Source organism: Mobula birostris, chromosome 2 (assembly GCF_030028105.1).
Source record: "Mobula birostris isolate sMobBir1 chromosome 2, sMobBir1.hap1, whole genome shotgun sequence".
Classification (NCBI taxonomy): Eukaryota; Metazoa; Chordata; class Chondrichthyes; order Myliobatiformes; family Myliobatidae; genus Mobula; species Mobula birostris.
The window spans coordinates 144946001-144962477 of NC_092371.1; the positions used below are offsets into that span (position 1 = coordinate 144946001).

At 40.4% G+C, this 16477-nt stretch overlaps 1 protein-coding gene across 3 annotated transcripts in view; it reads left to right on the forward strand.

Annotated features, from left to right (window-relative positions):
• The window catches only part of ibtk (inhibitor of Bruton agammaglobulinemia tyrosine kinase), a 163276-nt gene that overhangs the window by 92520 nt on the left and 54279 nt on the right, over nucleotides 1-16477 (forward strand). For all 3 annotated transcript variants that reach the window (XM_072250091.1, XM_072250093.1, XM_072250092.1), the window contains exons 16-20: nucleotides 1901-1997; nucleotides 3653-3754; nucleotides 5568-5685; nucleotides 6989-7049; nucleotides 14724-14851. In XM_072250091.1, coding sequence (XP_072106192.1) covers nucleotides 1901-1997; nucleotides 3653-3754; nucleotides 5568-5685; nucleotides 6989-7049; nucleotides 14724-14851 — 506 coding nt within the window. The remainder of the gene's footprint in view (nucleotides 1-1900; nucleotides 1998-3652; nucleotides 3755-5567; nucleotides 5686-6988; nucleotides 7050-14723; nucleotides 14852-16477) is intronic.

Below are 16477 nucleotides of genomic sequence, written 5' to 3' on the forward strand. Positions count from 1 at the left end.
AGGTAAAAGCTTTAATTTTGTTCAGGATCCTGATTGATGCCACGTTAACTGAAGTGCTGCATTGATGCTAAGGGCAGAAGCTTGCAAATCGCTTTGCATTTGTAGTTCAACTCTTGCCCATGTTTAGAATGAGATCCTGAGCTGAATTGTCCTGGGTCCAAGCTTAGTAATAGTGCACTTTTTATTGCTAAATAAAAATGTTGTGATTGTATAACTGTTTGATGATACAGTTGACCCTCACTAATCCGACTACCTGTAACCCAATTCCTTCGATAATCCGGCACTGATTATGCTTAATGTGATCCTTCTGTAATTCAGCATTTTCACTAATTTGGCACTCCTCAGGTCACAATGGTGCCGGATTAGTGAAAGGCAACCTGTAACTGAAAGTAGAACAAGATGTTTGGTTTATTTTTCTCATGGTAAAATTGATTTGATTTGTTTTTTTTTGTCAGCAGGATAGATCTGGGCAACATATAAGTAATGAAAGAGATTAACTTGAAGCACAGCAATTGCTGAAGCCTCTGCCCTTAACACCTTAGCCCCAGTAATGTTGTGGTCTCTTGGCTCAGCTTTTCCTTGGTTTGGCTAAAGATTGACTCCTTTGATCGTGAGACCTATGAGGAGATAGATATGGACTTGCTTGGACTGCAGAACTTCAGCGTGATCAGTTAGCTGAGGGATTGATTAATTTTGTCCACAGCATGCTGCTTCTGCTAAATGGCACACTTGCCCAATGCTGTAGTATCATTGGACTGGCAGTTCATTTAAGGTATACAGGGTGTTCTAGGCATGCCCTTTTTCATTACTTATTAATGCAGATCAGAATATTGCCTTGACGCTAATGATAGAATGGAGGGAGAAAGCTAGGCTGTACAATTACAGTTCTGTTGTGTTTCACAGACCCCTTGGTTAGGGGTCCATGGCATAATACAGGTTGGGAACCCCTGTGTTAGAAGGTATATACTTGTTCGTGGTATGCAGCATTGAGGTGATGGATGTGTTCTGAATCGAAACCATTTACCTGAAAAATGTTATTACAAAGCACAGATGACAAGAAGGACATGTTACATTAGTACTGTAGTATGATCTCTTCTGCCAGTGATATCATGGTCAAAAATATTAGTGGGTAGATATGAGTTAAGGCCAAGATAATTCATTCAATTTTTTAAAATCACTTACCGCCAGCCCAATCTGATTGGTTTAGACTTGGGGTTAGTGCGTTGTTACCAGCCATTATGGGTAGAAGCAGGGTTTTTAGCTGAAACGTGACAGTCTTTTTTGTTTAACCTGTCCCTCATCCCACAGATTTTGCTTGACTGACTGAGTTGTTCTGGCAGTTTTTGTTGCTCCAGACTCTAGGTTCTATAGTCTTTTGAGTCTTCTTGTACAAAGATATTGAATTATCTCCATCACCTGTTCCCCACCCTACTTCAATTAGCTTCTGCGCCTTGCTGTGGTGTTTTTTCCAAGCGTCTTTCAATAATGGAAGGCTGCTAATTCATTTGTAGGGAGGTAGTTGGAGCTGGTAATCAGTAGGAAGGGATTCTTGCTAAATTTGGCCAGATGCCGTGAGGTTGTTTTCAGTTTGTGGAGCCTCATTCTGGTGCCACTTCTGGTGTTTTGGTCCTACTGGTATTTAAAGGAATCTTGCTGTTGCTTTAATTTGATTCAAGGAATGCTGCTGTTTTAGGTGACTTTATACAGTTCTCTTTTAAGCTATTAGTTAAATTTGACTATTGGAGTACATTTGTTACCTCCACATATTATATATGCAGTAGGGTCCAGTTGAGTAATTTCAGAAGTAATAACAAATATCAGTGAAGCATAATTGAATGAATCCACAACTGACTTGACTTTAATTTTCTTGTCTCTCCATTCTTTCTATTTTGATATTCAGGCCTCAACATGCACAGCATTGGAGATGCCCATCCATTCTGATATTTTGGAAGTTATTTTGGATTATATTTATACAGATGAAGCTCCAACTGTTAAAGGTCAGAACTGCTTGGTTCACATCTTGCACGTTATGTTGAGTTATGTAAATGTATGCAACTAATTCCTTCCTTCTACTTCCTGATAGTTTAGTGCCTGATATTTTAATCCTTGTTGGAGAAATGATCATGGATTTCAGAGAAGTTTACTTGCCATAAGGTGAATCCACCAAACAGTAGTCACTTTGAATAATGAACAAATATGCTAGGTGGAGGTTAAAAGATCATGCAGAAGCATTGCTGCAAAGGAATCAACAAAACACAACTGCTTTCAACATTGAAAACTCCATGACGGGAAAAAATTGTCTTGAGATTTTTTTGTACTATGATTATACTTTTCTTTAAAGATGTGCTCTGAGACTGCAGTGCAGTGGACTTGACTTAAAAACAAATCCTGGCATTTAAAATAAAGCATTTTATTTCTTTTACCAGAAATTATTTCTATTGGAAAAAGTTTTGTATTGTCATTCAGGCCTAATGCTTTGAAGCATCTAACTGCGGATTCATTCTATCTGTGGAAGATTATTCATAGTCTATTCTTTTTGTCTTTAAATAATTTTTCTGGGAAATAGAATATCTTAGCACTTAGGTTTTCACTATTGGTAAGCCAATTTGTACTTTACTCTGCAACAGAACTTGTCAATATTTGAGTGACGTTGTTAGTTCCTGTTGTGCAGTGGCCTTTCCTCCTCCATTGATTTCACTGGCAAGTTAAAATAGCTTACGTTTGTAAACTTGAGTAAAAGGGTTAATCTGAGGGAAATTCAGCTTCTGTTTCAGCCTGTTAAACAATTGTTAAATTCTTAAAGTACTTTTTTTTTGTCATGGCAAAATTCAATTTACTCATTGGACTTCATGGGTGGAGATACAGAAGCCTCAAGTCCCACACCAGTTTCAGGAACATTCATTTTCCTACAGGTTTTTAAACATATCTGCAGACCCCTAACCCTGTGGTACGCTATGGAACTATGGATCTCCTCTTGCACCACCCTCTACTTGCCTTTGGTTGTGTTTTTTTTTTGTATTTTGCTTGTACTTAGTATTTTTTCCACTTCATTGTATAAAACTTATTCTGCATGCTGCAAGCAAGTTTTACTTTGTACTGTACCTCCTCTTGTGCTCATGATGATAAACTTGACTTGAGGGACTGTTTCACAAAGGATGAATAAGTAAGGATTGCACCTGCTGGAGCTTAGAGGCAATCTTATTCAAGCATAAGATTCTTAGGAGTCTTGGTTGTTTTCTGAGACTGGTTTTATAATAAGAGTGCATCTCTAAGGATTTTCCCTCTCCAAAAGAGCTGTTAATTGATAAACTTGCAGTCAACAAAGGAAACAGGGCAGGAATGGGTCAACCAATGGTATAACAAATTCAGGGGACTGAATGACTTACTCTTGTCGCTGTATCTTGATTTCTTTATGCCTGCCTTGTTCATGTACTGAAAACCACTCAGATTGCAACAGTTTCAACAAAATGATTTAATCACTAGTTAACGTTAATGTGACCCTACAGCTGCTTCAACTGCCTTTCATGATGCACCAAAAGCTCAGAATGATTATCAGCTTTGTTATGAAAAATTAGTGCAATTATCCTTAGTTTACAAATAAGATATTTTTAATAATAAAAATAAATGATAACATTCTGTATTTTTCCCATAGATTCGCAAGATGTTGAGTTTATTTGTAACGTGCTTGTGGTGGCCGATCAATTTCTTATCAGACGTCTCAAGGAAATTTGTGAAGTGGCCATTACTGAAAAATGTGAGCTCCCTTGTTTAATTATGCAGTACCTGTTTTCATTGAGGTGCAGAATCAAATGAAATGAGACTTGGTACTTTGTGAAGGAGCACAGTATGACAATTTACACATCCTTGTTGTCATATTGATGTTTCCAGAGGGGATTACTAAAGGTTTCCATTTACTTGGATATGACTGGACAATAATCTTACATTTGCCTCCTATTTAGATTTTTTATGAATTCTTAGAGTGTTGTTGAACTCTTCAAGGTCATCTTATCTATTTCTATCCTGGATGCCCCAGGCAGGTAGTCGTGAGCCGCCACATTGGGCCACTTCAGCTAGTTGTTTTTTTTTTTTTTGATTTTGTTTACTTGCTGGTTCTGTGACAGCGTCAGATTTATTCAGTTAGTGTTGTGGGCCCGGAGTCATGAATGGGCCTAACTGGGTAAAAGTGACAGCTTTCTATTGCTTAAGCGAATCACTTGATTTGTTAATGTGAAATGAAAGCTCATGATTAGTTTTCTGAATTGGCTTCTATTTCTGGATTAAAATTCTCCGACTGAGATGAAAACATGTTCCCTAATCCATAAAAAGTCTGGTAATTTAACTAGCATGTTGTCCTGTTTGGAGCTTTTAGATAATCTTTTTATGGCACAACGATAATGTTTATTGAGGCTGTGCTTTATACAATGGTTGTGTAATACTGTAATAGCCCATTATTGGTTATTTTGCTGTTGGAATTCAAAACTGCACAGAAAGCAATGTACATTAGATAAACCTGCACCAAGTTACAAAATGTTAAGATGCAAGTTGCCATCCAAGCTATCGCCATGCTTAATGTAATGACAGTTTGGAAGCTAATTGTATTTGCCCACGAAGTGAAGAAGAAACTTGTCATTTGGTTATATTATTGAGTTACTGGTTTAGAAAGCTACTTTGTTGGATAACTTGAAGCAAGATGAATGCAGATATATAACAAGAACTTAAATCACAGAATGCAAAATACAAACATTTTCTTGCTATTTGAGAGCTGTAATTATGGTGTTTGAATTTTTTAGAATTGAAATGTTGATTAGTGTGGAGCAAAGGAAGTTGTATGCAGTTGATTAGCCTGCACTTAGAGAACTTGAAATGCCATTACATCTGCCAATTTCTACCCTGCTTTCATCATTTTATAAGTTTCATCTCTGACTGTTCCCTTTCCATTTTTGGATCTCTTAATCCTCATTTCAGGAAAGGCTACTGACAAACATTTGTTACAAGACGATAGGTTTCCACTGCTATCTTGTCTATAGTTCCACCCCCATCCTACTTCTGTAAGGATCCTTCCAATTGCCTGATTCTTCTGAGTCTATTGCATTTACTCAGATGTTGAGGCTTTCCACAGTTATCTTTTTTCTCTTCATGAGTTAAGCTTTCCCTTCACTATTACTGACTGAGCCTTTGACTTGATTTCATTTATTTTCTGCATCTCTGCTCTTAACACTTCACGGTCTGAATAGAGTTCTCCTAGTACTCACTTCCCACCTGCATTCAACAGATCATCCTTCATAATTTTCAGCATCAGATACAACTTCTTTTCCCCTTTGGGCTGTTTCTTTCATGACTCCTGGGTTTAACTTGGTTTTCCAGTTCATGTCTTCAACCCAAACTGTTAATCTTTCCACAGATTCTCCAGCACTTTCTATCTTATACTGAGCATTAATAATTTTTTGATTTTGGTTCTTCATGATCTATTCAAATGCAGGATAATGCTTGGGATCATAATCAAAATGGCCTCTTCCTGTTTGTATAGGAGTGTGATTACTTTAACAGATTAACTATTGCACTTTCAGTAACTTTGAAAAATGCTTCCGAACTCTTGGAGTTTGCTGCAATGTACAACGCTGAACAATTAAAAGTGTCCAGTCTACAATTCATATGTCTAAATATGCCAGCTTTGCTTGAAACAAGGTAAATTCAATTGTCTGCAAATGTCCTACTCCTTAGAATTTTTAGTTTTTATAAATGGTTTGATAGTATTTTTTAAAGATTTAGCATATTGCACATAGAAAACATTGATAAGCCAGTTAGTGTTCATTCTGCTGCTGTGCCATCAGTGACCAACTGTTCATCATTGAGCCTCTACCCTCATTCCCATCCCCACTGCAATCTTCAACAACCTTCTTGTGTTCATTTAACTTTATAATACTGCGTATGGTTTTGGTCCCCCTTCTTAAAGTAATGAAGTTAAGGCTTTGTAACCATTTCAGGCAAAGTTTTCCAAGAATGAACGGTTTACCTTGCTAGGACAGACTAGACTTACATCTGAAGAACTTGAAAAGGGATGATTAAAATGTAGAAGACACTGAGAGTTTTTGAAGGGGCAGACGAAGTCCCTATACCCATGACTGTGTCGCCACCCACAGCTCTGATCTGTTGATTAGATTTACCGATGACACTACGTTGATTGGCCTAATCTGAAACAATAACGAGGTGTCTTACAGGGAAGAAGTCATCTCTCTGACACAGTGGTGTCAAGAAAACAACCTCCCCCTCAATGTCGCAAAAACAAAGGAGCTGGTTGTGGATTACAGGAGGAATGGAGATGGGCTAACCCCTATTGACATTAATGGATCTGGGATTGAGAGGGTAAACAAGTTCCTCGGCATCCACATCACTGAGGACCTCACTTGGTCTGTACAGTCCAGCTGTGTGGTGAGAAAGGTACAACAGCACCTCTTTCACCTCAGACGGTTCAGAAAGTTTGGTATGGGCCCCCAAATCCTAAGAGCTTTCTACAGGGGCACAATTGACAGTACCCTGACTGGCTGCATCACTGCCTGGTATGGGAACTGTACCTCCCTTAATTGCAGGATTCTGCAGAGGGTGGTGCAGACAACCCAGCACATCTGTAGTCGTGAACTACTTGTGATTCAGGACGTTTACAAAGACAGGTGTGAAAAAGGGGCCTGTAGGATCATTGGGGATTCAAGTCACCCCAACCACAATATATTCCAGATTCTACCATCTGGGAAACGGTACTGCAGCACAAAAGACAGCACCAACAGGCTCTGGGACAGCTTTCTTCCACCAGGCCATCTGACTGATTAACTCACACTGATTTGAGTGTATTTCTATGTTACATTGACTGTTCTGTTTATTATAAATTACTATGATTGCACATTGCATATTTAGACAGAGATGTAATGTAAAGATTTTTACTCTTCTCTGTGAAGGATGTAAGAAATAAAGTCAGTTCAATTTTTAATTTCAGATCTCTAGATATTCTCAGTGATGAAGTGCTAAAGGAACTGTCAATTGCTTATCGAAATATGGTAAGAATTTTCAGATCTTCTACTTTTCTTAATCAAACTGGAGTAACATCTATTCTTACTGGTAAAATACACATAGAAATGAATCTTGTCTTGGGACTTAAATTCAGAAGCAAAATGCAGTTAAGTTACATTATTATGTTGTATTTTAGTTTCACTACTCCCATGGTATAAGTTCTCTTTTTAATTAATACACATTTCTTAAGTTCCTTTTTCTTACTAGATGCTTTTCTGTATTTCTGTATGTTTTTGTGTTTTCTCCTGTGTAAACAAACAAAGTATTTGTTTAAATTCTCTGCCATTTTTCTATTCCCCCTCAGAATACTCCTTTCTTTATCTAAGGGGTCCACATTGGATCTGATTAGCTTTTTCCACGTTACAAGCTACAGGAATGCTCACGGTCCAGTTGTGTGTTTGTCTTCCTTTTTTTTTTAATAGACTTGTGTTTGCTTGTCCTTTGAGCTTTAAAATGCCCTCAGTCTTCAGATCTGCTTTATCCAATAACTTGATAAGCCTCTTCCATGAACTTAAGACCATTTTTAATCTTTCGTGTTATCCACGACAAATTACTTTCCCTGTTGGACTTTTGTATCTTGATGGATGATGATTTTGCTAATCATGTATTAATAATGAGATGTCATAATCTGTTATCCAGCTATTTGAATATCCCAGTGATTCAGCATATGTCCCACTTGGTGATTTTCTGTATTGCAATTTCCACTTACTTGGACTCTGCTTCTTGCATTCTCCTTTCATTCACCAAGGGCTTGTTTTTCCACACACTTCCATCTCACTGTCCATAGTAATTATGCTCCACAGCCACTTACTGGGGCCCTGATTCCTGAACTCCATAAAACTTACCACATTCACTGAAATGTAACATGTACCATATTTTAAAATAAGTATGTTGATTAATAAAATAATATGTAACAGTCTGGAAAAGCTGCTTGTCCAGAAGCACCCATGTCCCATGCATGTGAGATTAACAGAATTTTACTGTATTTCTTTAAATGCTAGACTTCGCTTGTTTGCCTTCATACCTTTTAATCTAATTTCCTAATCCATTATACCCAATATTTCTAATTACCATTTGACGACCAACTTTTCTTAGTTCCACTCACTGATTGTGGAGCAGAGGGACAAGGCAGTGCCAGTACAGATGTCCCCCGCTTTTCGAATGTTCGCTTTACGAAACCTCACTGTTACGAAAGACCTACATTAGCTCCCTGTTTTTGCTAACAGAAGGTGTTTTCACTGTTACAAAAAAGGCAGCGCGCGAAAAAAAGCAGCGCACGCCCCGAACAGCCGCTCCTCCCCCGGATTCGGAACGGCATTCCCGCCAGCATTGCTTAAACGCGCCTGTGAGCAGCCGTTAGCAAGATGAGTTCTAAGGTATCGGAAAAACCTGAAAGAGCTCGTAAAGGTGTTACACTTAGTGTAAAACTAGACATAATTAAGCGTTTCGATTGTGGTGAACAAAGTAAAGACAAAGTGAGTTTGGCTTGTGGAAGTTGACGAAGATGATGTCGAAGAGGTTTTGGCATCTCATGACCAAGAACTGATAGATGAAGAGCTGATGCAATTGGAAGAGGAAGGGATAACAATTGAAACTGAATGCAGTAGTGAACGGACCGAAAGCTAAGTCGTCCAGGAACTGAACGTGAAGCAACTGCATGAGATTTTCGCTGCAGTGATAAAGTACGACTTTAATTTTGAAAGGGTACGTCAGTTTAGGGCATATTTGCAGGATGGTTTGAGTCCTTACAAGGAACTGTATGATCTAAAAATGCGCGAGGTTAGCAGTCAAGCAAGCTTTCCACATCAGCCACAGCAGATGACGAACCTCGACCTTCGACATCGAGGCAGGCAGTCATAGGAGAAGATGACCTGCCTGGCCTGATGGAAACAGACGACACCCCAGTGTCCCACCACCACAACTCCCGGGCCGCGGACAGATACCGATACGCGAAAAATGCAGCGGTAGCCGGGAGGCACCCAGCACATCTTTAAGAAAAAAAGCCGAAATAAACAAGCTAATTAATTAGGTGCTGCCCGGCACGTAATTAATTAGCTTGTTTATTTCGGCTTTTTCCTTAAAGATGTGCCTGATGTGTTCCAGCTACCGCTGTACCCTTGCATTCTTCGCGGATCGGTATCGGTTCGCTGCCCAGAGGGTGGGCACCACCCCAACTTCCGACTACTCAGCCTAACTACTCAGTGTGCTCGATGTCTTCCCAATTCCTGTAAGTAATACTACACTGTACATAAATTATTTCTACTTTATATAGGTTGTGTATTTTTAGGTGTTATTTGGTATGATTTGGCAGCTTCCTAGCTTAAAAGTTACTGGAGAGTGCTTAGCCGTGTTTTTGCCGACGGCGTTTGCGCCGTGTTTCTGTCAAGAGCGCTTACGTGAGATTTTCGCTATGGAGAACAGTGCGGCAATGATTGTGGAAAAGTATTTCTACTTTATATAGGCTGTGTATTCATCATATTCCTGCTTTTACTATATGTTTTACTGTTTTTTTAGGTTTTGTGTGTTATTTGGCATGATTTGGTAGGTTATTTTTGGGTCTGTGAACGCTCACAAATTTTTCCCATATAAATTAATGGTAATTGCTTCTTTGCTTTACGACATTCGGGCTTACGAACCGTTTCATAGGAACGCTCTACCTTCAGATGGCGGGGGAAACCTGTACTTAGTTTGCTGAAAGTGGTGTCACAGTCAGACGGTAGTAAAGAAGGCATTTGGCAGATTGGCTTTCATCAGTCGTGGCATTGAGTTATGTTGTAGTTGTATAAGCCATTGGTGAGACCACACTTGGAGTATATTGTATACAGTTTGAGATCACACCATTTTAAGAAAGACAACATTCAGCTGGAAAGAATGTAAAGAAGATATGCAAGAATGCTGCCAACATTCTGATATGAGTTATAGGAGATGTTGGGCCCACTAGGACTATATTCCTTGGGGACACAGGAGACTGAGGTGACCTGATAGAGGTGAACAAAATCATGAGGGACATAGAGTAAATACAGTTATTTTTTCCAGGGAAAGGAAATCAAGAAGTAGAGGACATAGGTTTAAGGTGAGATTTAAAGTGACCTGAGAGGCAAACTTCACACCAAGTATAGTGGGTTTATGAAATGAGCTGCCGACATGGCACTGGCAACCAATGGCGATATTTTGTCGGCAGCTCACAAAATGACTAGATACTCTAGTAGATATACTTACAAACTGATTTCGCTGCAGCTTGTATTTTCCCTTTAAGGAATATACTTTTGAACCGACTGAACAAACTGATGCTTTTGCGATCTCGTGGGTGGTTCAATGAGCTAGACTCTCGAGAGTGCAGGTATGACCGGGGCACCTGTTACTGGGGGTAGATGCTGTACGGAGGCCTGATAGAGGAAGCTGAGCCCATATTTGCTCCCTTACTCCATGCTGATTAAAATGCACAGCAAGATTAAAAGCATCGAGGCCAAGAGCAGAAAATGAACAGGTGTTCAGAGCTGTCTGCTTGTGTTTGACCAGTCCCTCTCTTCTCGCTACTACCATTGGGTACCTTGGGCCCCATGTCACTAGATTCGGGAGCAGTTGTTGCCCTGTGGCCATCGGGCTCTTGGACCAACTTCATTCACCTCAGCACTGAATTGGCTCCACAGCTGTGGAATCATTTTCAGGGACTCTGCAGTTATGTTCCATGTGTTATTTGCTTACTTTTTTAACTATGATTGATTTGCCCACTTTTGCAAATTGGATATGTGGAGGTCTTTGTTTTTTCGTGAATTCTGTTGCGTTTCTTTGTTTTTTGAGTGATGTGAGATGAATCTCAATGTTGTATATGGTATACATACTTCGATAATAAATTAGAGCTTTGAACTTTCATTTAAAGGCAGGTACAATTATAAGACATTTGGATATGTACATACATAGGACAGGCTTAGAAGGATATGGGACAACGTTAAGTGGCATCTTGGTTGGCATGGATGAGCATTAAATTTGGAAATGTTTTGTCCCTTCAGACTAATAATATTGATTGTAAAAAGCTTGGTACAGTCAATAATGCCTGTGGTACCTCACTAGTAACAACTTGTCATAATGGGAATATTTATTTATTCTCAGTTTGTTTTTAGTTCAGTAACAAAATTCTCTTGTGCTTTAACTTATCAACCTCCTGTAGAGGACATTGTGGAACTTCCTGATTTAAGAGCCATCTTATTCCCCATACTGAAGACAACATCCTGATCACTCAGCAGTGTCTGGACCTTTGCTGTTAATACTGGCTTCAGATTTGGCCTCACAGAGATGTGCTTCATAACGGTGACATACTCAATGCGCTTATTTATGTAACCAGTCACAGTTCTCGCATATTCTTCAATGTTAATGTGTTAGTTGTAGGTAGCCACCTCCCTAAACATGTTAAAAATGTCATTAATCCATGTTGGGTCTGCTCAGTCCTATTACTCTTTTCAAAGACTATATTTTTACCTTTCACTTTAACATCAGCATTTTGTTTGCTCTTGACTTTAAATCTGCTGTTTTCTCTCTCCTCTCAAATCACAAGATCACAAGACAAAGAAGCAGAAGTAGGCCATTTGGCCCATCGAGTCTGCTCCGCAGCTCCCCCATGAGCTAAACTATTCACCCATCTAGTTCCAATTGCCGGCTTTTTCCCCATATCCCTTGATACCCTGACTAATTAGATACCTGTCAATCTCCTCCTTAAACACGCTTAATGATCGGGCCTCCACAGCTGTATGTGGCAACGAATTCCGCAAATCCACCGACCCTCTGGCTAAAAAAATTTCTCCTCATCTCTGTTTTAACTGGGTACCCTCTAATTCTAAGACAATGACCTCTTGTCCTGGACTCACCCACCAAGGGAAACAACCTTTCCACATCTACTCTGTCCAACCCTTTCAACATTTGAAATGTTTCTATGAGATCCCCTCTTATTCTTCTATACTCCCAAGAGCCGACAAATGCTCCTCATATGTTAGCCCCTGCATTCCAGGAATCATCCTCGTAAATCTTCTCTGAACTGTCTCCAACATCAGTATATCCTTTCTAAGATGGGGGCCCAAAACTGCACACAGTATTCCAAATGAGGTCTCACTAATGCCCCATAGAGCATCATCAACACCTCCTTACTCTTATACACTATTCCTCTTGAAATGAATGCCAACATAGCATTCGCTTTCCTTACCGCCAGTCCAACTTGGTGGTTAACCTTTAGGGTATCCTGCACGAGGACCCCCAAGTCCCTTTGCACTTCCGATTTTTGAATTTTCTCCCAATCTAAATAATAATCTGCCCGATTATTTCTTCTTCCAAAATGTACAACCGTACATTTGTCAGCGTTGTATCTCATCTGCCATTTTTTTGCCCACTCTCCCAAACTGACTAAGTCTCTCTGCAACCTTTCCGTTTCTTCAACATTTCCTGCTCCTCCACCTGTCTTGGTGTAATCCACAAATTTAGCCACAAAACCATTTAATCCATAATCCAAATCATCGATATACATTGTAAAAAGAAGCGGCCCCAACACCGACCCCTGCGGAACACCACTAGTAACCGGCAACCAATCAGAATAGGATCCCTTTATTCCCACCCTTTGCTTTCTGCCTATCAGCCAATGCTCCACCCATTTCAATATCTTTCCTTTAATTCCATGGGCTCTGATCTTATTAAGCAGCCTCATATACGGCACCTTATTGAAGGCCTTTTGAAAATCCAAATATACAACATCCACAGCCTCCCCGTTGTCAATCTTATTCGAGATTACCTCAAAAAATTTCAATAGGTTGGTGAGGCAGGATCTTCCCTTCATGAAACCATGCTGGCTTCGGCCTATCATGTCATGCACCTCGAGGTATTTCATAACCTCATCCTTGAGGATATTCTCCAATATCTTTCCATCTACTGATGTCAGACTAATAGGTCTGTAATTTTCTTTTTGCTGCCTCCTTCCTTTCTTAAATAGCAGAACTACATTTGCGACCTTCCAGTCCTCCAGAACCATGCCAGAGTCCATTGATTCCTGGAAGATCATTTCCAATGCTTCCACAATCTCCAAAGCCACCTCCTTCAGAACCTTTGGGTGCACCTCTTCCGGACCAGGAGACTTATCTATTCTTAGTCCACTTAGCTTCCCAAGCACTTTCTCTCTAGTAATCTTGACTGTACCTAATTCTATTCCCTGATACCTCTGGCTATCAGGTATATTGCTCATGTCTTCCACTGTGAAGACTGATGTAAAATACTTATTCAGTTCCTCCACCATCTCTTTGTTATCCATTATAATTTCTCCAGCATCATTTTCAATCGGTCCTGTATCTACCCTTGTCACTCTTTTACTCTTCATATATTTAAAAAAACTCTTAGTATCCTTTTTTATGTTAATCGCCAACTTCCTTTCATAATTCATTTTTTCTTTCCTAATGACTTTCTTAGTTTCCTTCTGTAAGTTTTTAGAAGTCTTCCAGTCCTCATTTTTCGCACTAATTTTTGCTTCCTTGTACGCTGTTTCTTTTGCTTTTATTTTTGCCTTAACCTCTCCTGTTAGCCACATTTGTGCCATTTTTCCATTCATGATTTTCTTTTTGCTTGGAATATATTTTTCCTGCATTTTCCTTATTTCTTGTAGGAATTTCATCCAATTCTGCTCTGCCGTCCCTCCATTTAGCTTACTTTTCCAATCGACTTGGGCCAGTTCCTCTGTCATACCACTGTAATTTCCCCTGTTCCACTGAAATATCGATACACCCAATACCAGCTTCTCCTTTTCAAATTTGAAACTGAACTCAATCATATTATGATCACTACTTCCAAGGGGTTCCTTTACCTCCAACTCCCCAATTGCCTCAGGTTCGTTACACAGCACCCAATCCAAAACAGCCAGTCCCCTGGTGGGCTTCTGGACAAGCTGCTCCAAAAAACCATCCTGTAGGCATTCTACAAACTCCCTCTCCTGAGATCCATTACCTTCCTGACTTTCCCAATCCACTTTCATATTAAAATGATTGGGTCAGATTTGCTACTCTAAAAGGGGTGGCTTTAGAGATTTTGAAATTGTGCTTCTGAATTATAAAGCTTTGTGATGTGAATTATTTGTTTTTTGGAATTCCTACAGTTTCAGGCTGACTTTTTTTTTAACTAATAGCCTCGTACCTTCAGTTCCTTGAATCTCTAATATACTGTATCTGGCAGGTTTTGTTTGTTTACTTCTTCAGTGAAGATGGTCCAAAGTAATTGTTAATTCCTCTGACATTTCCTTATTCACTATGATAAATCCTCCTTTCTCTGTCTGTGAAGGGCCACATGTGCCTACGTTAGCCTTTCTATCTAGATATATTTATAAGCATTCTTATATTCAGTTTTGCTTTTCACCATTCACTTCTTACCTTATGCCTTGTCTTTACCAGTTTGTTCCTTCTTTCTTTAGCTAAAAATACTCCCAATCTTCAAGCCTGTAGTTTCTTCCCACTCTTCCTTGGATACAACATTTTAATTTATCTTGGTAACCATGGGTAGATCACTTTTCCTGTGAGGCTTTTGTGAATTGTGTATTTTTTTCTTTATTTGGTAGGTAACACTAAAATAATATTTAAGTAATTTGCTTATATATTTTTTCAAAATCTAAGCTTTGAAACTTCTGGGTTTTAAAATTGTAGATTCCAGCAATGCAAAAAAGAATTATCACTCCCTATCCAGATGGTCCGGATATCAGTTTTCTGGGTGAATGGATTGATGACGACTGTGTAACCAGTGAAAATAAATTGGACATTGATCAGTCTTCCAAGTAAGTGGCGGTACTGCCTTGGTTGAAATATGTTTTCCTTACCACCTTCATTATCTGAAAAAGCAAAACATTGATGCATCCTGATAGTTTGTGTTTTCTTAAATCTTTGAGTAGCAGGTTTGCACATAACTGTTATGATCTTGCTGCTGTAAGCTGTATGAGGACAACAATGAAAGAAGGACTTTGTGATAAAGTATGGTTAATTTCTGAGTGAAATGGAATCTACCTGATGGAACTGGGAGGTTAATCAAGGGTTTAATGGTAGGAGGTGTGAATAGCCCCAGTTCTTAAGAAAATCTGATGATGCTTCAGGAAGTTAAGGTAATTTCACATATCAACCAGTTGAGGGAGCAGTGGCATTGTTTAAATTTTATTTTAATCAATTTGAATTAATATCTACTTTGTTGCAAGTCAAGCAGGTTCACAGTTGAATTCTTATCATTGGGTGTGTGCAGATAAATATGCTTCAGGTACATGAAGAAATATATTATTCTGTAAATATTTAGTTTTTTGAGGCGAGCACACGTTAAATGTAGAATGCAGCTTTCAGACCAACTTGCTTGGGTCTATGGTTGTTTTGACCATGGGAAGAAAATGGGAAGGCACATCGACACCATCGCCTACGTGCAGGACAGGGGGGTGGACGCCTGTCTGGTCAGCTTGGACCAGGAGAAAGCCTTCGACAGGATATCGCACACGTACATGGCGGACGTGCTCTCCAAAATGGGATTTGGGGAGGGAATCCGGAATTGGATCAGACTGCTCTACACAGACATCCGTAGTGCAGTCCAGGTCAACGGGTGGGAAACAGACAGCTTCCCCATCAGGTCTGGAGTCAGGCAGGGCTGTCCCCTCTCCCCTGTCTTGTTTGTCTGCTGCATAGAACCCTTTGCGGAAACCATCAGGAGGGATGAGGGCAGAAGAGGGGTGACGCTGCCAGGCAGTGGAGGGACCCAAGTGAAAACCTCCCTGTACATGGACGACGTCACCGTCTTCTGCTGTGATCCGAGGTCAGTTCTTGGCACCTGCGAACAGTTCGAGCTAGCGTCGGGGGCCAGGGTCAACCGCACGAAGAGCGAAGCCATGCTCTTCGGCAACTGGCCCGACTGATCCAGCGTCCCCTTCACCATCAGGTCTGACCACGTGAAGGTGTTGGGGATCTGGTTCGGAGGGGCTGAGGCGTGCAACAAGAACTGGCAGGAGCGGACTGCCAAGGTGAAACAGAAACTGGGACTGTGGGGAGGGCGCTCCCTGTCGATACGGGCAAGAACCTGGTCATCAGGTGTGAGGTGCTCTCAGGGCTGCTGTACTTGGCACAGGTCTGGCCCGTCCCCCGCTCCTACAGCTCGGAAATCACCCGGGCTGTCTTCAGATTCGTCTGGGGATCCAAGATGGAGCGGGTGAGACGGACCGTCATGCACAAGTCCCTGGACAACGGGGGCAAGAACGTCCCCAATGTCGCCCTCACCCTGATGGCCAGCTTTGTATGTGGCTGCATCAGGTTGTGTGTAGAGCCCAGGTATGTGGGCACCAAGTACCACTATGTGCCCAGGTTCTACTTGTCGCCCTGGCTACGAAGGATGGGTCTGGCCCCACTCCCGCGCAACGCCCCAGTCAGCTGGTCGT